General features: G+C 40.7%; 1 protein-coding gene and 1 long non-coding RNA gene across 4 annotated transcripts in view; one reads left to right on the top strand and one right to left on the bottom strand.

Moving 5' to 3' along the window:
• Positions 1–22,597, bottom strand: part of KDM7A (lysine demethylase 7A) — a 61,715-nt gene extending 39,118 nt beyond the window's left edge. For all 3 annotated transcript variants that reach the window (XM_053977326.1, XM_053977327.1, XM_053977328.1), the window contains exon 1: positions 22,437–22,597. In XM_053977326.1, coding sequence (XP_053833301.1) covers positions 22,437–22,552 — 116 coding nt within the window. In that variant the 5' untranslated portion in view covers positions 22,553–22,597. The remainder of the gene's footprint in view (positions 1–22,436) is intronic.
• Positions 22,598–23,268: 671 nt separating this feature from the next.
• LOC128808199 (uncharacterized) lies at positions 23,269–23,620 on the top strand. The gene is made up of 2 exons (XR_008437396.1): positions 23,269–23,435; positions 23,514–23,620. It is a non-coding gene; the product is annotated as an uncharacterized LOC128808199 (long non-coding RNA).
• The last annotated feature ends 2,165 nt before the right edge of the window (positions 23,621–25,785 follow it).

The raw sequence follows: 25,785 nt of genomic DNA, 5'->3' as shown, positions 1-25,785 counted from the left end.
ACCCATTCTCCCAACTCTCACCAGAAGTTGCATGTGCATGCTTTTGATTCAGTCTCAGCTTCCCATTTGATCATTACATTTGTAGCTATGTAACAGCAGAAAGTGTAAATCAGAAACAATCAGAAAGAGGACTCCAACATCTGACAAGTACCAGTAGACCCCTGCTTTTCAGTAAAGGGCAAATAAGGCTTCTTTCACAGTGCAGGGCGAAGCCCAGCAGAGACTGTTCTCTTCTTCAGTATCGTTATTAATTTAAATTTTAAGAGATGGATACCGATAACTCAGAATGACAGATAAAACAACTATTTCACAATTACACTGGAATGTATAAGGAGTATGCAGGTGTAAGGAGTTTGCAGAAGTCCAGGACACTTACAGGAAGTTTTATCCCTGGAGACTGCATGGCTGTACATTGTAAACCACCCAAGGCACCTGGCACGTCTCTCCTACAGCAGCACAGTGTGAATAAATATTGGATCCGTGTCAGTCACCACACAGGCTGCTGCACCTTCCCTGCTTGCTCTCAACCCAGCCTGGCTTTTCTATTCCCTGCTTCTGATATCAAACACAACCAAAATATTTTTAGAGATTGCTTAACTGCTTTTGCTGGTATGACTGAAAGAATCACGATTTAAGAAAAAAATCCAAAGCACTCTTGATCAAAAGCTTTATTTTCAGTGTTCTTAAGGATATATGACTACTTTAAAAACTAATTTATTTATTAAAACAAGTAGTATACATACCCTACCATTATACAAAATTCCCAATGTAAAAGGGAATGCTTACATAAAAAAGCACTACAAAGTCAAGAAATTAGCAAAGTGTAGATGCCCATTTTCCCAGTTTAATTCCTAGATTAATCCAGGAAGATATTCCTACTAGGAACATTCCAAGATTTCCTGTATATGAGGCATACTAAGAATAAAATCTTGAAAATTGAGAGACGTAAGCAATTCTCAATAAAAGGACAGCAGAAAACAGATTAATCACCTTCAATAGAAAAAGAGCTAATTTGTCAAGAAGCTGGGTTGTACATGAGATATAATCCTCTTGGATTCCCTCTTCTGCTCCTTCCCCCTACTGCTTCATTTCCATAAGGTCCTTTTCCACCTCTTTCAGCAGCATGTGCAAAACAATCGAACAGGCTCATCCTTCTAGATGCACTTGGACTTTTTAGGAAGTCTCCCACAACAGCTTCCACTCCTCTCCACACCAGCACCATACTTGGCACCTATTGAGCTTCACCTAGCAGATGAAGAAACAGGGCAGGCCACCACAGGCATGTCTAATATTTCTTCAATAGATATTGTTGGTTAGATATTATTTTACAATTAGATGTTGATTTACAGCTCAAAACTAAGCCAGTTTTTTAAAGTTTCTTATTTATTATTGGAACAAATTAAGATCAGGCCCCAAGATCTCTTGGTTTTCAGTGTCTGACCTGAACAATCTGACTTTTTTCGTGGTCACTGTGCAGCAAAAATGCAGGTATTTGGCTCTTGCTAGTATCATTAGTTAAGCATAAACCCTTGCATCTTTTCCAAGCTATAAAATTACTAAAAATTACATTTTGCAAGATCCCCTTATATTTTCCCTGAATAAACAGTGTGGACAACATTCTTCTCTCTGTACCATCCTTTCTCATTCTGAGCAAGAACTCAGCACGTCCTCTTGTCCACCCTTACATCAGCACCTACAACCTTTCCTTGACGTGCCTCAGTGGGCACTCCAGGCTTTGTCCGTAAAAGGAGGGGAAAAGCACGGGTCTTAACATCCAGTAGGAAAAAAAGAAATTAACAAAAAAGAAGAGTGGAAAGAAAAATACTAGGGGTATTAAAGCATGTTCCCTGTTACCAAGAACACAGGGCTATAGACAATTACTAGAGGTACAGGCATGTTTCCTATTATCTGACAGAGTAGATCACCAAAATCCTTTTTCAGTTTCCAATCATCCACAGAGCAGCCAAGATACATAGAAGTGAGTCTCTGATGGGTCTTAACAGTGATGAGGACAGCAACAAGGCAATGCTGGAGGTGGCAAAGATTCATTAGTAACAGGACATCCTTAATTGTCCCAAAACTGAAGTCACTACCGCAGAGTAGAGTTTCTCACAGCATTAAACTGAACATAGCTATTGCTGCTGAAAAAGAGATCCCACCCTCCTCCCTCCAAACTTCCATTGTTTCTCTCACGAGATGTAAACCATCAGGCAGCCACATGACAAGTCAGATCAATAAGCTGATCCAAAATAAAAAAACTGCCACTCAATCACTTTTTCAGCTAGTTTTTAGAAACCTTGACAGTAAGATTCCATAAATAAAAAATAAAATTATACTCATTTCACTTATATGCAGTTACTTAATAAATATGTAACAACATTATTTTCAAGAAGACACATGAAAGAAACTATTCTGTTACTTCATCTTTGTCTTCCTAAAAATGATTGCTAAACAATATGGAGATGACTGTTTAGCAGTCTTATGCTGATAATATATGTTTTACTATCAAGCCTGAATATTGAATTTCAAATCACCAAGATAAGAGCTATTTCTATTAATATTCCACACAAAGCATTTAGCAAACTTTTCATTTTACCTGTAACAAGGTCTGCAGTTGCTACTTTCAGTCCTAATCTGTTTGAGCATAACAAACAAACAAAAAAAAAAACCTATTGTAATTATTGCCAAAATTCATTAGTGAGCTTGCAAGTTATGCAAACATTAGCTTCTCCTACTCCATTCCAAGAATGCAAATAAAAGTATAGGGTAGGAAGTCTGTCTGGCAGATTTTAAGGAATTCTGGTTAGTCATTTAATTTAAGCCCATGCTTTCCAAGCAGGAAAAGGATGCCAAGGCAATATTTGCAGGTTAAAACAACGGAAGTACTAAAGATGTCACTGCCACAACCAGGCACATCTGCCACTTGTTATGGGACAATATTAAGATACTTAATTAGGAATAGAAAGACAAAGTCAGTGTGACAATACTATGGACAGACTCCATACCGTCCCATAGCACCAGAACAGATGAACAAGTGAAGTTTATTTGAAGAAGAGTTTAAAACTTAAAATAAATGTTGTGAGCTTTTAAAACCTGGACTTTAAGCTAGACAGATTTCCCCTCCAGCCCCACTCTTCAAAATGCATGCATTTACGCCAAAGAAAACAAAACAGACCAAAAGAAACCACAAAGCACCATGAGAAATGTGGTGTTTCCTTCCACTATATCTCACCATGATAACAGTTTTGGAATCACAATAAACTTACAAGGATTTACTTCAGAAATGAAATAATTTTTGAAAAGTAACAAACTTCTTTACACTAGATACTGAATTACTGTCTTAAATTAAAAAAAAATATTGAGCATAAAAATATTTCAAGTTTTGCTTTTGCCATAATCATTTTGCAAAACAAAATACCTTTTAAAAGGAAGCAACTGATATAAACACAACCCAAAGAACATGCATAATTGCACTTTAAAATTATTTTAAAATAGCAGTTATTCTGTTTTTCTATCTGTAGCAAACTTTCCCCTCTCTCAGTTACCAATATTCTCAAAAAAAGAAAACAAAACCAAAAACCAAATAAAAGAAAATAAAAACCCCAACCAAGCAACCAAAAAAACCACAATATTTTTAAGATACGTATAGAATATATGCATGTTGGCCCAACAGCTTGCCTAGTTTTATTCACTCACACACATTCCACCAAGTTCTGAAGGACAGAACAATGACAGTAAGGCCAACTCTCAAAATACCTGAAAATATACTAACTTATTAAATATTACATCATCCTTCAACACAGATAAGAATCCCAAGAACAATAATCCTGCATGCCATAATATACAAAAAACTGACCTTTGATTGCTCAGACACATCTGTTCTGATACTTCCAAAGCCCTAAGAGGCCTTGGTCTACTCATGATTAACCATCAAATTGCACATTAAAAATGTGAATGTTCATTACATAGGTTTAGACTTCCATAATGTAATTCAATCCCACTGCTACATAATATTTCTCTGAAATGAGGTATTGCAGTAACACAAACATGCAGACAAGTATATGATCTACATTGAATTCCAAAGGACCTTCCAAAGGTTCAGACTTCCTGTACCTTCTGCAATAAAACTTAAAGTTTGATAGTGATGCTAGTGTTGTCCTTTCAGAAAACACTTTTAATGGCAATACTCTTGCACATTTTTCCATTGAGAAAGAAAATCAGTGTACATAATTTCTCTCTCAAGTAACTGTGCTTATCACTCCCTCAAAGCACAGAGGTTAAAATAAATAAAATCAGTACATGACATCTTGTCAACGAAAGCTTAATTCTAAAGAATAGATTCTGAAAGGTAGAAACCTAATAGGAAAATTATGGTCAATGGAACAAAGCTATCAAGTTACATAATGAAACAGATTCAGTTACAAATACAACAAACCTTCTATCTGCATTGAGAAAGTAGCCACATAGTCTATATAATCATCATGTTACCTCAAATCTCAGGGAAAAAACAGGGACATACATTATTTGTAAACTGACTCTTCCATTCCACAATTCCAGTCCAGTCTGAAAACAAACTGGTATGGTTTTGAAACGCAAGACTTTTTTTTCCCCAAGATCTGTTTTTTTAAGTACAGTAAGTTCAATTTATTGAAATTGCTAGAATGAAGGCAAGAGAGAGTCATTACTTTTAGAAAATACTTTGACAACTGAATGTTTGGCATAATCAACATGTTCTCATTTCTAATAACTGGTGAAAAGATTGTGTGGAAAACTGATTTTCCACACAAGCATTTCATGTAACAATTAGGAATTTAAGCAAAATGAAGTCAAATGACTGTTCAAACTGAAGTCAAATAATTGCATTCTCAGAAAATCCAAACAATTTTATGTGCAAAAACATACATTGAGGTCAAACAACTTTTCACTACAATGTACGACCCCTAGGAAGAGACACAGAGTTCAGGTTAATCCATAATGGCAGTCACCATCATGTATTAAGTGTAGCAGCTTTATGAGAAGTTACTTTTCCTAATGACAATTTCCTGATTGAGCCAAATTAATATTACTGAAGTACTTTTTAATGTACTCCTTCTGTTTAGTATTGTCTATTAAGCATATAGCAAATTCTTCATCCTTCCTATGCCAAATGAGATTTTTACTTATTCTTCCCAATCAGACTGATTGCATCAAGCTGCTTTAAAACAGCATTTACAATTAATTCTGTTCAGGTCCTTTTAAAAGCATTGTTTTACAGAAATGAAGGTCTGAAGGAACCTGAATCTTCTAGTGGAGATTATGGCAAAATAAGCTGCCTCAAGACAAACAAAGAAATAACATTTAAGAAAACTACAGCAGGCTTCAAAACTAAACAACTTGTCAGAGAGCAGAGGAAAAAAAGAGATATTTTAAAAGCAGCTGTGATAGCTGAAGGCCTTATTTCAGTGTAAAACTATTGAGAGAAACAAAGATGATACCAGCAAGTGAATCATGACACAAGATTCGTCTGAAAGTAAGAAAAAATATACATTGACCTGACATGAAGAAATTCTTTTTAGCACTTTAAAACCAGTAATCTGTGTAACCCTACACATATGAAGCAATGCACACTGTTCAGGAATTCAGAAAGATTCTCTACAGCAGTTCAGACTCCTCTTTCTCCATTCATTTTCCCAGCATGGCCAGACTGACACACCAAAGAGAAGAAGAACAATAGTCCAATCTGACTTCAGGCACTATGTTTTAGTGAAGTTGCAGCTGCTTGAAATAAAAGAGAACTATCCTGTCCTTCCCACAACTGATGCAGGAAAAAGGATTAACATTGGATTTTAATTAATTCTAGGAACACTGGAGTCCAAATTTATCTGACCACAGCCAGCATGAATTTCAGTCCTGGTTGTAATGCACAGTCTGTAACAGCAGTATTAGATACTATGGGCCCTAAACACACAGAAGAAAACACATATTAGTTATTTGGGTTAGAGAGAGAGGGCATTGACAGGGAGAAACAAAAAGAGAGAATAACTGCTTCTGTATACACTAATGAAAGGTTTTCTAGGTGATTAAGGAAGTTCTTCAATGATGTATTTTTACCTCTTCCTCAAGACTCCAAGTCAACAGTTAACCTCCTCCCCACTAAGATAAAACAACCTAGTAAACCACCCTGACACATAACTACATCTTATTTAGGTTATTTGCCTTATTTCAATTCCCAGACAGGGTTATTCTAACTGTACTTATTTTAAAAAATATCCTGAACTTGCAATAAGCAAAAATTAGGTACTTGAAAATAATACCTTCAAATCAGAGGGTTTAAAGGCAGAACTAACACTCTTGTCTGAAATCAAGAAAACAAAAAACCAACCACAGTACAAATCTTCAACCACTTAAAGCAGCCTCCATATCCATCTTGAAAGAGACATCTTAACTGAGCACCTCTGTGTGATTGTATTCTACCAAAGAACAAACTACTACCCAAAATTGCTACCGTTATTTCCCCAGTAAAAACAAGGAAGAAATATCCTAAGCTCTACAGAGGGAAATCAGTATACAAGTTAATTAAATGTTCACTTATTCAGGAACAAACCAACTATGGCAACTTTAACACATCAAATTAAAGGTGCTTATTACATGTCCCTAATTATATATGTGTGTGTATATGTGTATATATATATATAACGGAATCACTGTCTCTTACAATCCACTTCAAAAAACATGTGGATGTGGCACTTGGGGACATGGATTAGTGGGGAACATGACATTTAATGGTTAGACTCAAATGATCTTACGTGGTCTTTTCTGACCTTAACAATTCCATGATACACAGTCTACACTTGTTTGCCTGCCTCAACTTTTAGATTATTAGTTTATTATCCTAATCTTCCTCAGCTCCAACTTGTGCACAGACTCCTGTCAATTCTCACTAGCCATCTCAATTGAATACTGCATACTATAAGGTTTTAACATATACTAGCACCCAACCAAGTCTTTTGACTTAATAAACAGGAATTTCAGTTCCACTTCCAGTGCAGTTTCCTATCAGGTAGAGCAAGGGCCTTTTGTACTTGTCTCAAAGAGAGAGGGCATGGGAAGGGAAAGAAAGTAGGCAGAAATTAACAGAATTATAAAAACACACCCTATGAAGAGAAACTGAGGTTCAATCCAAAATGGCAAACAAATCTTTGGAAGCAATTACATTACATAGCTTGCACTGATTCAATGGCTTGCAGCTGCTGGAACAGGCAGGTTACCCACTTCCTTCCAAGCAAGCACTTCCACTCCCCTTCCCTGCAATGATTCTGACACTTGCCTGGTTACAAGGCAACCTGGTTTTATTCACTAATCTGACAGAAACTAACCTAGCCAGTATTTTGCCCGTTTATCAAGTCACAGTTGGGTAACTGTCAGAGGCAATCCATGAGAGAGGGAAGAAGACCATATAACCCGGAGAGAAGGATATAGGAAGTAGGACTGCTCCTCCCAGCAGTGGAAGTCTCTAGACCTGGCCAGGCCTACTGTTGGGACTTCATTATTCACTAAGGCTCAGAACTACTGTGGCCTAACAGATACACTGCCAATAGCTTACCAATAAGCTTGCAGGGAACATCCCTGCCTACACCTGAAAAACCTCCTCAACTTTAACCATACACCCTGCACAACATCAAGAGAGGCATTATCGAATCCAAGAGACACATGCACTGGCACTAGATGTCATATGTGAACCAAGGTTTTCTTAGCACAGCATTAAGATGGTCTTAGTCTGGCTTCTTTCAGGCATCCCACTCCTTCTCTGATGAAGTGTCTGATCTGTTCGTTGAGACCAGTTATCTGTAGCTCCAGCTACAGGAGTAGCTAAGGCAAGTACTCAGCAGGTGTATGATATCATACCACGATCAATAAATTATTTGCCTACAAAACACTCTTTCCAGCAATGCACTGAAGTACAACAGGAACTATGGAACAAGTAATCCAAACAGTTTGGAAGCTACATTTCTAAACCACATCAAACACGGTTTTCTGCAAAGTAGCAGAGGATCAAAAGCACAAACCTTCAGCTAAATTCCCACCTTCTAGTTTGAGAGACATGAGGACCACTCTGAAGTGGGAAGATACTTGTGTTTTTTAGAGACTGATCAAAACAAAATCTCTCTAATGGTTCTTGCATACTCACTGACTTGCATACTCTCAGCAGTTTCTAAATTCCATAATTACCTACATCAAAGTCTCACAAAAAACCCATTTATTATATCATTTTTATGTAACAAGTGTCTCTAATATTAGTTCAACCACCTCTTTCAGACAATCTGCACTCTAAGTATTTTTTAATCCATTTGGGAATTTTTTGGTATGTCTTGAGCAGCTCCAGCTCCTTCTCAACAGCTATAAGTGTTGACTGTGCCTGATCTACAAAGTGCACGGACTGCAGACTCCTACAGAGAGAGTACAAGCTGGTTGCCTAATAAAGATGAGCTGTTTAAAAAGATTGTGAAGCCTGACAAGTACTATCAGCACTGGTATTTTATGCCATACACAGTCTGCAAAGCTTACGACATCCTGAGTAAGACTGGCAGTAGACAACATCAGATCCATCTTGTTCTTAAGTATCTCAAGTGATAAAAAAAGATTTGGAAGTGAACAACAAACCCACAATGACTTCCTGGCCTGAGGGGATTGATTAGGACACTAATGATTGTTTTTAAATTGTGCCACTTCAACTGAAAAATGATGTCAGGAATGATTTGAAAATAGGACTTTTTGCTAACAACATTTGGAGGTACATACTTCCGTCTCCCACATTCTAGCACCAGTAACCAGTATTAGCACAGCCTTAAAACTCCATTGGTGCAAATCCCTTATTCTTGAGTTACTTTGTGTCTGTTTGCTTCCTTTACAGACTGCAGCAACAGCAAACTTGACTTCAGCCTGCTTTACACACCTTTAAATTGGCTCCTTACACCAAAAACTCTTTACCACCTAAATGGGTTAAAAAAATTCTTACCCAGATTGGTTTTAAAGACCTCCTAGAGCCCTCTATTAAGTAACTGAACATTCATAGCAGCATTGAGAGACTCTACAGCTGTATCTGAAATAAAGTTTCTTTTGCCTTCAAAATTCAACTCCTTAAATACTTCTTTAATAAAAATAAAAAATAAAAATCAAGGACATTTTTCAACTCATCTTCTCAACTGAATAATTCTTCCTCCAGCCTGCAATATGTTTTCAGATATTGCTAGAAACGTTTTAACACACTTTTTATTAAGCTGAATGATTTCTGCATCTTCTAATCACAACAAAAAATTGCAGGACAGCTCCTATGGCTTTGAAATACCTTACTTGTATAAGGCAAATAGATTTGCAGTCAATAGCAAGTAGAGACAGATGCTTCATTTCTGAAGAAATCTGAGAGCAAACTGGCTCATCTCTAGCTCACCATGCTCGTTTCAAAAGCAGATGGAGTATCTGATTACATTAACTTCTATTTAAGCTATGATACAAGCAAACTGTTTCAGATACCCAGATAATGAGTCTAAATATCAGATGTTACACTGGCTGGCTGGCAGAGCAGTAAGCAGAAAAATCTCCTTCCATCAACTAGATAATGCCTGTAATTTAGAGATCTTTATTGGATTCTCAGATGCTTACAGAGGTCCAGAGGGGCATGCTGGTCAAAACTGCACCCATGCAGTCCATAACATATCAAGAAGTTACTTTTACACATTATTCTAGCTACAGAAATATAACTGTTCAATCCTCTTCAGATGGAATTAATGAAGCACAGTAATTTCCAGACCATGTGGAAACTTCAAATAGTGAAGAACAAAGCTAAAAAGAGTTTGGGGGTTGAGTTACATCAGCACTGAATTTTATCTGCATCCATTATTTTTATTCTGGATATAATTGGACATACTGATTTTAATCTAAAATTCTTATGAGTTCAGATCCGGGTTACCAAAACCATTTTTGCTCTATCATATGCTATTTAGAGTAATCTGAAGTATTTGTAAAAGCACAAATCCACATGTTTTAATCTAAATTTGACACACACACTTTTAGAGGTAACCTTGACTTCACAGTCTGTGCTACTCAGCTTCAGTGCTTTTTTATGGGAAAAAAGAAGATTATTTTATCCATATATCAGTGTATGTGTAGTGTGCATATATGTATCTCTTAAAATACCTTTTCTTCATAGTAGGCAAAATTCCCATGACTTCAACAAGAATGTTCAAAGAAATGCATAGGAAAAATATGAAGCATGAAGCAGAGGGCCTATTGCAAAAGGTTCCCTGGAGATGAATACTGATTTACCATTCCTGTAAAAATTACAGGAGACATTATGGCTCACTTATTGTGAAAAACACAAAATTAATTCTTTGGGAGAAAATGTCTGACCTTACCAATATGTGTAAATATCAATGTGTGAAAATTGCCCTGATGGAAGGGGAAAGGTAACAGACAGGGCAAATGTCAATGGCCACAGATGAAAGCATATGAAATCCATCTAAACAGCAGGGAAAAAAAAAATTGCAAGAACATGGAAGAAATCATTCATCTATATATGGCCATTAGGGCAATATCCAGTTCAAGATGCTAGTCCCTAAAGCCTACTTAAATTCATCAGAAAGCTAATCTCAGAAGTACCTACACTCAGCTAGCACCTCACCACTTCACCCAAAAATTCCAGAAGCTGCCCCTGTTGTGCTCACCCTGTGCTCCCACCCAGCATGTGCCACGCTCCCTGGTGTCTAAGCCAAACTATCGAAGTGCTGGGCACTAAAAAGTTATTATGAAGGGAGAAGTTACTTTGGTTTTCCAACAGAGATGTGTTTATTCAGGTTATTAAGAGTTCAAGCCCACACATCTCAGGGGAATGTTCACCTCCAGCTCACTTTTTATGTAAAGATACTCTTTATCTCCTCCACTTAGGACCTCTTACTCTTCTGAAAAGTATCCAAGAATTACGGGCCATGAACAGAATGTAACATGACCCAAGCACAAGGGTCTGGTTAAAACCCTCAGTCACTGACAAGAGTATCTTAAGTTCTGGTCCCTGTTCCTGACATAAGTAAATAAATAGATAAAGTGAGCATGAATTGCAGCACAACCTTTTCCAAGTCTTAAGACCTAGTAATACTTTCTTTTAGTCTTCAGATTTGATAGTGCTTCCTATAGAAATATAGTAGTCTATCCCTTGGACTACGAATGCACCTGTTTTCCTTTTAAAAAAGGCAGAACTGTCAATTTCTCCAAATATTTCAGAAACTGGCAAGGACTTGAAATTTGCCAAAGACATGCCACATACCTGCCAAGCTTTTTGGAGTATAAATAACACTTATGTCAACAGGTGTTGCTTTTCTGGCTTCAAAGTGATAATGCTGTTTTACTTTTCTTTACAACCTCCAATAACATAGTCTGAAAGTGCCAAAGAGGTTCTTCTTTGATAATTCGCAATAAGTAGTAAATACTTGACAGAAGAATAATCTTTTACCAGAAGTGTTTCCTAGAAAAAGATTTAGAGGTCAATGATCTCTAAAGAGCCTTTAATGAGTTTGACATATCGCTGAGTGAACTATTAAGCTATTTTCTTACAATTCAATTACAGAAGAAAAGTTTATCATCAGTTTGTTTATATTACATAGCACTGGCTATGAAACTAATTCAAACTAAAAATATAAAAAAAAAACCAACTCCCCAACCTTACAACGTAATTTGTAGTACATCAGTTTAAATACACCCAGAGTCTGCTTTCTTTAAAAAGACGTCTTTTCTCCTTTAGCAATTGAAGACATACAGTTACATAAGACAACCTCCAACTATGTATTTATCTTCAGAAAATGCAGTAATTAAAACTGGACTTGGTGCAGCTGATTCAGGCCAGATTCCATTGAGAGACAGATACTGAAAGTGACATTTTAAATTTGAATTAATGTTGATCATCACTCCTCATGTTCTGCACACCACAAAGTAGTTTCCATCCAATCAAAAACTCAACCATGCATTTGTATCAGCAAGTTTCACCAAACCCACTGGCTGCCTTAGAACTTGGATCTTCCTCACATCACTTCAGAGTGACTAGTCACTGCAGCAGACATTTTAGCACAGAAGCTTTTTTCAGTCACAAATTAATGTTCAAATTTAAAACTTCACACTCTTGCAGTACAAGTCAATATTCTCCATGTATTCTTTGTTTTGAAAAGCTTCCTTCACATTGTCTTTACTCTCCTGATCTCTCTCCATCCAACTTTTCACCTACAAGACTCCTCTATACAAGGCTGCTTACTCCCTTTGTAGATACCCCATGTGAACCAAAAAATCTTCTGATCTCAGTTCAATTTTTCAGACACCTGAAAACCATAAGTTACATTCAATTATTTTGTGTCTGGTACAGTTTTGAAACGGAAGTATCTACTTTACTCCCATCCTCTTGGCACATAGTCAGTATGTTTCTAACAATGATAATTCAGAGATTTACAGTTTTTCTTCTAAACACATGGCAAGCATATTAAGGGATAGAACACATTTCCTAACAAAAACTTGTTCCAAAATATTGTGGTGCACAAGCTTCATAGAAAGCTGTTGGATTTCTCATGGGCTCAGAGCAATGCATATGTTCACACTAGAAAGATGCTTGTCCAGCTTCCTCAGGTTGGCATAACAAACATAATTTTATTTTACTAGGTTAAGCAACACATTTATATAAAACATTTATCTGCTACTTCTATCTCCAAATTCCCTAGTAGAGATACAAGAAAAAAAGAAAAAGGAAAGAAAACCACCACCCCCAAAATAATAGAATATTCAAAGTATTTAATAATGCATCATGAAAATCATATCAGAGTTTACTATTGTTGCCCTGGAATGGACTGGAAAACTGCAAACAGAGGCTTTACTGCTCTGTGGTCCGCTAGCAACACCCTGGGTTGCTAGTGTTCCATGTAGCTTGCATTGAGAACTGCTATCACACAGTGCAGGGATGCATTCACTCCCCTTCTCAGCACAGATGTATCAAAACCAGTAAGGAATGCACTGCAGCTCACTCTTAATCACATGGTGTAAATGTACCCCTGCCTGTTTCATGTGAGTTTAGTCCAGACAAACAAGATGTCTGCTCAACATCATTTCACTGATCACAATGAAAAGCTGAAGCTTTTTTTTATGTTTTACCACTTGTTCATGATATTAGCTCATTTCCTTGTCCTAGTCCCCACGTCACATCACTGTCTCAGACATCAAAGAAAAAAAGGAGAATTGGACACAGAGCAACCCTATGAAAAACAAAGATCCAGCCAAACTAGACACAAGCACTGACATTTATATGCTGGGGGGACTAAAAAGGCCACAACAACACTGATGTGCAATAAGCAAACAGGGTTGTAGAGAAATGTCAGGTCTTTTCTCTAATGTAAGGAACTACCTGCAGGAAAAGACCACTTGTATCCAAGGCATCTTCATAGGAAGCAAGTAATAGCACCTGACATTGAGAGGCTGAACACTGGTACCAGTGATATTTTCCTTTCACTAATATACACAAGATTTTGTTCCCTCTTACACTGATAGATCTATTAGTATCAAAACCAACCAGGAGTAAAAAGGTTTATTCTTTTCTAAAGTGAAGATGTGTGGGTTTTTTCATTAGACAATAACTTTATTTCCACAGTCAAATAAGGACCAGGAAATAGAATGCTCAGTATATTCTCAGTGGTGATGCTAGTTGAGCTATCAATTCCAAAAGCTGAAGAGAAATTAGAATCTGCCCTTACTGGTAAAATATAAAAGTCAGGAGGTAACATTTGCGGAAGGTCTTCAGAGCTGCACCTTTGCTTCAGCAATTTCTGATCTACTCGTAACCCTAGTTCATACTTAAATCCTTCAGTTTCATGATGCTTCAAGCACAAGGCAGCTGACCATGCTGGAAGTGTAAGGTACAGCCAAGGCATCTGCTTTCACTCAGTTCTAAAGTGCTAAATAAGCACTTCTCAGCAAGGACATCAGGCCAATCACTCAATACTACAGCTGTCCCACTCGTTCTCAGTGAGAATAAGAACAGCATTCTGAACTACCTCTGTGATACTCATTCCATCAGGGAGGCACATTTTACTGCAGTGTTAGGAGAAGCAAAGGGATGCCCCGAGATGATCTAGCTGTTCACACAGGAGAGCACAGCATCAGAGGCAGCAAGTTGCTGCTCACCTTTGCCTCACACTGATGTGTCCTCTGGGCAACTACTGTAGTCAGAACGTAGCTTGAGATTTAAGAGACTACATGTGCACATCAGTTTTCTTGACATGATTTTGGTCCTCTGTTAGATAAGGAATAGAAGCACAGAGCAATACCTAGAACAGAGCAGGCTTGAGGCTGTGATATGCCAACACAGCACACTTGCCTGAAATAAGGGATAACACTACACTGACAGGGCAGACTGTTAATACTTTCCTGAGCACAGTGCCCCATTAGCACAGCTACCTTGCTTTTGGTACTGTTCCTAGGCTGCTCCGTGCAGCACTCTGCACCTCAGAGATGTGCCCAGCAGTACTCCAAAAGCCCTGCCTTGACTTGCAACACCTCATTTCTCTTGTTCTGCTTGTTCTTAACACCAAGTTTTGCAAGTCAACAGCATGATGTAATCCTTTAGTGAAAAGATCCAAATATTCCTGTTATTGAAACAAAAATAAAAATCTGTATGTCGAACAAAACAACCAGACATTTTACAAGTACTGCTGGGTAGTAAGACACAGCAATTTCTTTGGCTGCTCTTCATTTATCTGATCTGGACTTCATTTATTGGCAAACATCAATATTCCAAAAGAAAAATGTCACTCTCTTTAGAAAATACTGCCTGATAAGTGGCAAGAATGACAGAACAGAGCAATCACATTATCTTCAATATCAAAGATTCCATTTCTCAGAGAGTCACCTTTCTTTGCACTCATTTTCGTGAAGAGTGCTTCAAGAGCCTTTAAGCGAATAAAGTATTAATGTAAATGGAACAAACACAAATTTACGAAATTAATTTCCCAGCCTAGCTACAATGTCAACTGACAGTTTCAGATGCAAATAAATAGACTTCAGACCACAATATATTAAAAATCTAGAACAATCACACTTACTCCAATTGGCTTTTAAAACAGAATAATGTGGGACGACTTAAAAAAAAAGCTTTCTTGCTTTTGTGGCGAACATCAGCATTTATGCCTGCCTGCAACAATGAACTCAGTATTTTCAAAAAGAAACACCAGTTTTGAAGTCTACTTTAGTTAATGCTGAAGTAATGGAGAAAAAGTATTAAATATTAATTCCATTCAAAAGCAGAATTGACCTGAGGAGGGTTACCAGCCACATAAATCCATATTACCACCACACAGCAGACATCTCAAGACGATTCATACTCCATAGATTGTTAGTTCTGTGTATTCATGAGCTAATGTTGTAATACATTAGAAAGAACTGACAAAATGAAAAATAGCTTAGCTTTTTAAAAGCTATATATTTCACTAAAATACCTCTCATATGTTGATAATAAAGCAATAGCAATGCTGTTAATTGAATTTTCATACTTGAGCAATGAGACAAAGGTAAAATTTGAGCATGTTTATGGTTTTAAGTATGTGCATTGCACCTATGGAAATCTTGACTGATTACTCAGAGTTGTTTTGAGACAATGGTATTTTATTTTACAGTGATGTAGGAAAAGTACAAATAGTTACATGAATAGTATTAGTTCATCTTCAACTTGTGCAAGCTGTCACGTGAATGGAGACACTCTTCTTGCATGATCTTTCACAAGATGCAAAAAGTGCACAGAAACTGCACTGATCATTTAAAAAAATCTGCTAATGAATACGAAAACTATCCCCAAACCACAAATGAAGAATGAAAACAAAATTAATGTGATTTTGCCCACTGGCAGTTAACAGAGAGATACTCCACTGTAAGGCTTAAGTCAGTTTACTGCAAATGTGCTGCTCTAAGAGAACTCATCATTATCAACAGATCAAGATAAGTTTAAAATAAAAAGAATATATTTCACATTCTGCACTGTAGCACCTAATAGGTATATAGAGAAATTAGGTGTACCAAGTAGCAGTTCGCCAGCCAGACTCCTCTCACCTCTCTAGTTTTTAGATATGGAAGTCACAAAACTGAGCCTTCTGAAAACATCTGAATTCCTCAAATCATTTATGTATTAAACATAAAGGGAAAGGAAGATACTGAAGTGCTTCATGAGCATCAACAAATAACATTTTGGAATATCAAATCATCATAAATTAACTAGCTAATAAAAAATTCACTGTTAAATTACACATATACTTACAGTGCCTTCATTTGCACAGTCAAGACCAAAACAAAACAATTATACTAAAAACACAGGTAAACTATAATATTACAGAAAATTAGAGGTAGTGTTTAAATAACTAAATCTGAACCTCTATCTTTTAACTAACACTGAAAAGGTAATAATTAATTTGTGGTTTAGAAATTAGAACTATTACCATTAAGTAACTGCTTAGAAACTCACTAGAATCTTGTTGGACTCTAGTTTGAAAAGCTGAATTGTGTACCGTTCAGTTCTCTTACAGATTTTTATTGGACAATATGTTTTTTTCTTATCCTAGTTACTTTATCAGAAGGCATAAGCTAAACCATCTACTATGCTTTATTCCAGAACAAATGAAAAAAAATTACAAAATTACAGATCTCAAGGAAAGGAGTGTTAACTTTCAAAGTACGCCTACTTTCAATAAAGCCAGTTCTTCAAGAAAACCATAAAGAGAAAAACTTGCACACAGTTCTACATGTTATTACACAGTTTCAAAAACTGAAGCAATTTGAATACTTGCAACTCTTCAGTGCTTATTATGGTAGAACACATCTAACTTTAATATGCATTAATAAGTCTTCCCACTTCACAGATGGGAACCAAGAGGAAAAAAATGGTTTGTTCAAACGAAGAATATAAATGATTGGAAACAGACATCCAGTTACACAAGTGCTTGTCTAGCATCCTCATTATAACAAGTTTCTTTTCAGTTTAACCAAAACTGTTTCAGCTTTTGTATTGTTAGAAGAGCTTGAAGTCACTTCAAGTTACTTAATTCTTTGGCAGAGGGTACACAGCTCATTGGACTAAGTTGAGACTTCCATTTTAGCTCTGAGGAAATATGGTTAAGCCAAGAAAAAGTAAGATTAAACACATTAGCTTTCCCTTGTGGTCTAAAACACTTCCCTAAGATCCCCCAAATTGCCACATGAGAGATTTAAGGCTTATACATCACAAGAGCCAGAAAGTCAGCTTGAAAGCCCTCTGGTGCCTGACCAAAGTTCTGTTGACTGGACAAGGATTTGTTGATTCTGTTCAGGTCCCTGAATGTTTCTAACTACAAGGCCTTAATTTTCTGTAGAGAGAAGGTCTGAACCAGGGGCTCAGGCACCCACGTTACGCTCTTTTGTTCACAAGGGGTAATTACACCAGACCGTGGCTGGATGTAAGCAGTCTCTTTGCAACCTCCACATTCCCTGACATGAGCATCACCATGTTTTGTCCTCCAAATCCACGACAGACACAAGAGCTTTGCCTACCCCTGCAAACAGATGATGTTCTGGGGTTGTGCTCCTGCAGCTCCACTGGAAATGTCTTGATTCCCTTGGACCCCACTGGATGAGCAACTGGGCCCACGCAGAATCACACATGGTGACTGAGACACAAAAACAAGGCTCTACAAAACTGGGTGAGCTATCAATCCCAAAGTGGGCAGTGAAGTAAAAAAATTAGCAATTCTTCTGTCTTTTCCCACCAGTATCATCTCCAATAACACATTCCTTCAAGTGTTTTGCAACACTCTGGGACTCATCCTCGCCTTTGACGAGCCAAATCAACTCAGTAACCCAACAAAAAGCTAACCCAGCAAGAGAATGGGTTCTGTCAGTTTTCTGAGCAGAGTTGATTTACCAATCAGGCAAGCACTGAACCAGCAAAAGAGGAATTATAGTAGCACGCAACCAGGAGTGGGACAGCCTCTTTCAGTAGCAAGAGCTGGCAAAGCCCATCATGCAGAACCTCATGTAAAAAGCTCCAAAACAAAGAACCAATTCAGGAAAAGTAGTCACTATAGCACATGCATTTCCTTCTTTTCTTAAGGAGAAAGCCTGCTTTCAGAGTATAAATCAGTGCGTTCAGACAGACCTGTACCATGGAACCTAACAGCTGTAAAAGGGAAACCTCGATTTTACATCAAGATCATATTAAGGTGTGGATGAGAAGTTTTGTGTTTCTTCAGAGACCAAACAAAGACACATTCAAATCCATATGATATCAGAAAAAATATGTTCTACCTGAACCTCACTCAGATGTGACTCTAGCACCAATTTTTTCCTCCATGTGAGGAAAAAAGGCCTCAAGGCATCTGCAGTTTAAATTATAATCTTCAAACAGTACACAAATCACCTTTCTTTTCAAATTATGTTATTAAATGTTTTCTAATAATGACAAAGCTGTAAAAAATATCAAATACCTAATGGCAAAATACCACCAATGAACTGCTGTAGGAAAGAGTAAAGTTAATTCTTTCAAGAATATACAAAATTAAAAATTAATCCTGAGAGCAAGAGCTATCAACTTAAAAACAATTCCATATAAATTTAATCAATTCAATTTGCTTTGTAATAGAAGCATGTACATATGTACACTACATACAGATCAGTGCTGTACTTCCCTGAGCTGCTCAAATTAAATATTTATTTCTGTAAACATAAAAAAAAATTCTCTTTGAGGGGAAGACACCAAAGTTGACACCATTATGAAATTTTCAGGTAAACTGCTAATTTTGAACAACAACAAAAAAAGGATGCTTTCCCTTTCTTATACCCCATTGCTCTAACTTTGAAGAGTAAAACATTTACTTTGTTTAATTTAAAAAACCAAACACCTTTTTGTAATTTAAAAATACAAAAAAGGTTGCAGGCATTTGAAAAGGCAGAGATCTGTAACTGACATGCACATAATAATAATTTCTTAACCTATTCATCATTGAGACATGTTAGAAGTTCACTGTATATTTGTTGAGAAACAAAACATCCCTGGAAAAGTGCAACACACAAGACTTCATAGGGGCACCTGCATTTTTAATTCTCAGTTTACCTGACTTACTTCTCCACACTACTTCAAACTAGTACAGTACCAGTGCAGCTTTACAAAGCCAACCTCCTTAAAAGGCCAATTCTACAGTACTTTACTTCCGAAATATCACAGACAACATTACACTGTGCAGACAAAAACTGAATTATATGCTTAAACTTCAGTTTGTTCTGATCTGAGGTCTAGTCTACAGGAATAAGTCACATCTATGCAACACATATAAATCTAGTTGAGTACATGTATCATGGACAGAAAAACGGACAAAAAGTTCAATAGTATTTCTGCAAACTTCACAAACATACTTCAAGAGCAAAGCTGACTGCAAGATCAGTTTTAAAAAAGATATATAACTTAGGCACACATATCACAGCAAAAAAAAACCACAAACAAGATGACAGCATGTCGTTAACCTAATAACTGAGGCAAAGCATCAAAAAACAAAGGAAGGCAGAGACAGCACAAGAAGTATCACAGAATGATACATATAATTTGAAGATAAAACCAAGAAATTAAAGAGGTTTCAAGAGCTACGGAACAGATCCAAGAGAAAGTTGAACCCACAGAGCAGCATAAAGGACTTTGTATGCTTCATTCTAGCTAGAGTATATTCTAGACAAGTTAGAAAGCTGGAATCAGCTTAATGTGACATTTTCATTTAAAGCAGATAAAATTATGGGGAAAACACAAAAATTGTCTAGAATATAAATGGATTTGCCCATCTGAAAGCTTTGACAGTCTGTCACATCTAAAGCTCTGTAGTCTCTGCACACTTGCAAGCCATTCAGGAAGGCGACGAATCCTCAAACAGCGCTCAGGCACCCACGTTACACTCTTTTGTTCACAAGGGGTAATTACTCCAGACTGTGGCTCGATGTTAGGCCCACTCAGAGAGTAACTGAAACCCACAAAGCAGGTTCACAGCCTTGCCAGGCATAACAAAACATTTGCTTTAACACAAATATTGGACAAAAGCAATAAAACTCGTATTTCATAACAGTAATACATTGATAACAGCAAACCAAAGTACAAATCATTTGAAGACAGTGAGTGCAAGAAGGACACAGAAAAAAAAAATCACATAAAAATTTAAAGGGACTAAGTAACAATCTGCCAGAGTAGACTTTGTACAGCCTTCACTGTACTGTTCAGGCACTCTCTTGACTGTACACAGGAAGGCAGCAAAGAGTCCCTAATCCAGTAATATGCGCTAGGTATCATGCTAGCACACCACAGCCTGGGTTTGTATGTTTCTTAAGACAGAACACACCTTAGTCTCATTCCACAGGCCAGGGGGAAAAAAAGAAAAAAAAAAAAATCAAGAAAGCATGAAACTATGAAGTTCACCAGAAACTTAAAGATTTGAGAGTGTGTGTTTTCTTTTACAAGCTATATAACAGTCTTCAGACACTCTTAAAGCAAGGGGAAAGGCACTCCCACAGCTGGTAGGGGGCAACACATCTCCCAAAAACCTACCCCTTAGTCATGAGACCGGGTGAGCATGCAGCTAAATCCCAAAGCAGCCTGGCTGCTGCCAGCTCTTGCTGGCCTACTTGCTTATTTTCCACTCTTAGGGTTTAAGACTATCAAGAGGCAGTTTAGTGCTAGCAGGCTTTTTCTGCCCATTACACGACAGAGCTCAATCACAGGAACCTGTGTGGAGCTTTTTACACCTCAAGATCCAAGAAAGCTACCAAGTGGTCTGTCCCACCTTTGGATCAGGCAATGCTTTCCTCCTCATAACAATTTCAGAAATTTAGTTCACCCATACCCCAGCAATACTGACGCACAGGGATGGCATTTAAGTTGAGCCTGCATGGAACCTGAGCAATTGCCAGGACATTCTGAAAGAGCAACTAGACAAATGCAGAAGAAGACTTGGAAGAGAAAGAACCTGTAACCACACAAACACTTCAGGCAATGCCTACTCCTTTATTGCAGGCAGCAACCGAGCTCTGACAAACTTCTATTAAGCTGCTGTAACCCAGAAGAGCTGTTGTGTGTCTCACTCTAAACAACAGTACTGGCAAGAGTAGTAGCAGTCTAGTTAAAAATATCAATGAGAGGTTGTTTTTAAGGTACAACAAGCCTGCTCTGCCAGTTTTTATGGTTTACAAAGCCCCTTTCACTCTTTCTATTATACTGCAGTTCGAGCCGGGAGAAGCTCATGTACAAAGAACAAATCAAACAAGTAAACATCTGAAATGCTGCGAGTCTTCCTTTCGTCCTAAAACGCGGCAACAAAACACCCGTGTATAACAGTTACTGTTAAGTAACACCTTAACACGCAACCTACTTTTAGTCGGCGTTTGTCTTTTGCCGTTTGAGGGGAAGAAATGGGAAAATAAATAAAGGGAAAACAAACCCAAACAACTACGACCCCGCACACGGCCCCCGCTGCTGCGTTGCGAGCGCCGGGCCCGACGGGCAGGGTCGGGGGGCGGCGGTGCGGGCCCTGGCCGGCAGGGGGCGCGGCGCGGGCGGCCGGCGCTGTTGTTGTTGCCGCTCGGGGTATTTAAACGCCGGGCTGTCAATCACGGGCGCCGCGCGCTCCCCGGCGCTCCCCGCACGGCGGGGGCGGCACCGAACGGCCCCGCAGCCCCGGCCCGGCCGAGCCGCCGCCGCCACCGGCCCCGAACTTGCTCCTTTGTTTAACTGCCCGTGAATCCCCTCCGCCGCCGCTTCCTCCCGCTCGCAGCGGCTGCCGACGGGCCTTTTATTATTCACATGCTCGGCTCGCAAAACACACGCGCGGCGGCGGCCGCTCGGGACCGGGCTGGAAACGTCAAAGCGGCGAGAGGCGCGGGGGTGACCCTCTTTCTCCTCCTCGGCCGCCCCCCGAACAAAACGGACGGGCAGCCCGGAGCTCGCACCCGGCCGGGGACAGCCCCGGTGTCCGCACTTCTCCGCCGGGAGACCGCCCTGTCCCGGGAGAGACCCCCCGGGGGCGCGGGGGGACACGCGACGCCTCTGCAGAGTCGGCACAACTTCGGGGTGGCCCCGGCCCTGCCAGCCCCGCATCTGTTGCTCTTTCGTAACCAGCCCCCCCCGGCCTGGCCCGGCCCGTCCGCCCCCTCAGAGCCGCGGACCCATGTGCCCGGGGACGGCCGCCGGCACCGTCCCCGCCGCGGTGGGGGGGGGTGGAGGAAGCCGGACCGAGCGAGCGCCCGCCGCTCCCCCCGTGCTGCCGCCGCGCAGCCATTGTCCCCCCCCGGCGGGAGGGGGGAAGGCGACTGCCACTGCCTGTGCCCGGTGTCGCCCGGCAGCTGCCCCGCCGCGCCGCCCGGCCCCGGCGCCGCTCCCGACGCCTTACCTGCCGTGGAACCAGTCCTTGCAGATGTCGCACTCGATCATGAAGCGGCTCACGTCGTAGGGTTCGCGGCACACGCAGTACACGGGGGTCGCGGCGGCGGCCGTCGCTCCGGCCATCTTTAAAGAACTCCCTGACTGAGCCGCCCGCCCCGCTCCGCTCCTCCCCGTCCCGTCCCTTTCCCCCCCCCCCCCCCGCCTCGCTCCCTCCGCCGCGGCCGCGGCGGCGCCGCCAATAACAACAGCGCGCGTGCCGGCCCCGCACGCCGCGCGCGCCCCCCGCCGCCGGCTGGCACGCGCACGGGGCGGACGGCACGGGAGCGAGCGGACAACAGCGCGCAGGGGCGCGCGCACGTGCGTCACCCGGCCCCCGTGGAGGCGGGAGGAGGAGGAGGATCGGGATGGCGATGGGAGGGGGGCGGGGGAAAGCACCGCCCCGCCCGCCCCGCCCGGCGACCGTCCCCGCCGCGCCTGCGCCCCGCGGAACGGTCCGAGGCAGCGGGGACTGAGCGTGCGCGGGCGGGCCGGGAGGGGAAAGGGCGATTTTCCCCGTTGAGCGCGCGGGGCGGGGCGGGGCGCGCACGTGCCGCCCCTCGCGGGAGGCGGGCCGCGGGGAGGCACGCGCTGGGACCCGCCCTCGCGGTGTCACGCGGGGAGGGGCGGGGCGGGGGTGCCGCGAGGACACGGGAGGAGGCGGGCGCGGGAGGCGGCGCGCGCCGGCCCCCCCCGCCATGCCCCCGTTATGTAACGAGCGCGGCGGCGGCGCCCGGAGCGGCCTGGGCTGCCTTGCCTTGCCTTGCCCTGCCCTGCCCTGCCTTGCCCTGCCCTGCCCTGCCGTGCCCTGCCGTGCCGTGCCGTGTGCGGGGCCGGCCCGTCCGGACACCCCTCTGAGCAGCCAGTGCCTCCATGCTGCCCAGCTGGGGCTTGCAATGGTTTATCTCTCGTCAAGCGCTCTGCATCATGTTCCGTTCCATGCCGTCACCCTTTCTTTCAGGACACAAAAGTAACACTGATGCTTTCATTATGTGTCATCGAGAACAAAAAAGTAGATTTTAAAACAGAGTTGTTTTTTTTCTTGCAGCCTTTCAATGACCTATGGCGATTGTCTTGTATGAGGGAATGGAGAGACATGTCCTCCACACTGAATGCACCAATTTAAAAGCAAAACAATAAATATGTCAAAGTGCATGTTACAGTGATCATAACTGTAATAGACTCTGCCTACAGCATTACAATTTTACAACCCATGGCCTTAACCACTAGTAGCCACAAAAAAGCAAACGCTGTAGGTTTGTTTGGCAGAGGGAAGCTCAGAAGTAAATGTTTCCTTTCCAGACTGTTATTGTGAAGCTTGCTAATGTTAACATTTATATAAGACAAGCAGCACGAGATGATGATTTGGCAGCAAAATGGACAGCAAAGAAATGTAAAACAAATAAATCCAGCACACAGACTCTGTGACTGAATGGAGAATGAGACAGAGAAGTAAAGGGGTATCTTCAAGAAATACCAGATTCTTGAACCAAGCCCTGACCTATTTAGAAAGTGCACAAAGTTCTGACCTGCAGGAGATTTTTTATGGATGTTTCAATACTCTTTAGTTTTCCAACACACCTCAGTATTTCAGCAACTCAAAATGGGGCCGTAGACACTCAGTCTTCTAAAAAGCTGATGTAAAATTTATTAGGAGCAAGAAACACCAGTAAGGCAACAAATGACAATTTCAGAATTTCAGGAAATAATGCAAACCAAGAGGCTCTCTCATTAAAAATATTTTTTCCCTTTATTAATCTGATTCGAAGACACACACAAGAAGTTGCTTTCTAATGGTAGGGCCTACAAACTCTTGCAGAATCAATTACAGATAACATAATGACTACCAAGAGAACTGTTCTAGTTAGAGTTGTTGTTCTGTGTTTGTGCAACAAAGTGTTGGCCTATGTAGCCACTCTGGAGCCTGAAAATGGACACTTCCTTGCTCCTTAGTTGGGTGTTTCTTACATTGTCACGGGGTCAGTCTTATCTGGAAGCTGCAGTTACCAGCTGGAGTGATGTCTTTATCCAAATCGGCCATAAAAATGCAGACGTGCTGTGTATCAGGAAGTGTCTGCAAAGGACAAACCCGCTGAACCCTCCCCTTGGGAAGGCACACAGGAATAGGGTGGGTATTCCTGGGAGCCATGGGCTGAGGCTGCCTGACGTGGGGAGGAGACCCAGCTGTGCTCAGGGCAAGTCCAGTGCTGCCGGGTTGGGTGAGGAAATTTTCACTGAAAAAGGCAACCCATTAGTGAGAGTGCAAAGAATGAGGAAGCGGGCTGGACTCAGCGCCCTCTGGGGACCTGCCCTTCACTGGCCTTGATTATGGAAAAAAAAGTTAGTTAGTTAGTTAGTTAGTTAGTTTGTTTGTTTGTTTGTTTAAAGAGAGTACTTGTGATCTTAAGCTTGCAAAGTAACGCTTGCTGTTTAATAAGCACTTTGCCTACTGCCACAAGCAATGTCGTTTTGCCACTGGTGTATTTCAGAACAAGGTGTGTTAGTGATTCATTCTGCTGCACCTTAATCAGGTGGGGAATACCAGCTTCATCTGTTGCAAAAAAAGTGGCTCCACCTCCCTCAGTCTGACCTGCTGTCAGCTTTTCTCTTTCCAAGCTTTCTTTCAAACAACACTAGGCTATTCTTGAATCTAACACAGCAAAAGTTCAGGAAAGCTGAGGACCACACAGCATAACAATTACAAAACCCGTTTTAATAAGTATTCTTTCCAGAAAGTTGGAGAGCTTTTCCATGACAATCTTACTAAACACAGTTCAGAAACAAAAAAAATGCAATACCTACCTGCAATGTAAATAATTAAATGAAGCAAGTTTAAAGGCCAATCCCAAAAAAAACTTCAGAAGCAAGCTCAATATTCACAGCTACACGACGATATCTGAAGACACCTGAGGCCATAGCACTCTCCATTCTTGTCTCCCAACCAGCAAGATACACCAATGTGAAATATAGTGTGCAGATCACCTTCTAGTAGGCAACACAGAGTTCATATGCTTGGCCTCTGGCTGAGCTCTGACTGCCAAAAACAGGCAAGGCAGCAATGACAGAAAGCTGGGGAGGGCTGAAGAACCAGCTCTAGAGCAGCTGGTAGCTCTGGAAATCCAAAGGCTGGAGGAAAAAGGCTGGAGATATTGATGAAGAACCAGTGGAAAGGCAATGAGAATTAAGAAGATGGGAACAATGAAGCTTGTTTTTGGAAAGGAGAGTGATCAGTGCCACAGACCACGACTGCCTGCTCGCTCACTGATGTACAGATACTGCCACACTGCCCCATGCCCCATCTTGTATCCAGCCTACCATCC

The sequence above is a fragment of the Vidua macroura genome, chromosome 5 (assembly GCF_024509145.1).
Source record: "Vidua macroura isolate BioBank_ID:100142 chromosome 5, ASM2450914v1, whole genome shotgun sequence".
NCBI lineage: Eukaryota > Metazoa > Chordata > Aves > Passeriformes > Viduidae > Vidua > Vidua macroura.
Note: the sequence above shows the minus strand (reverse complement) of the source record. Positions and strands in the feature narration are given on the sequence as shown.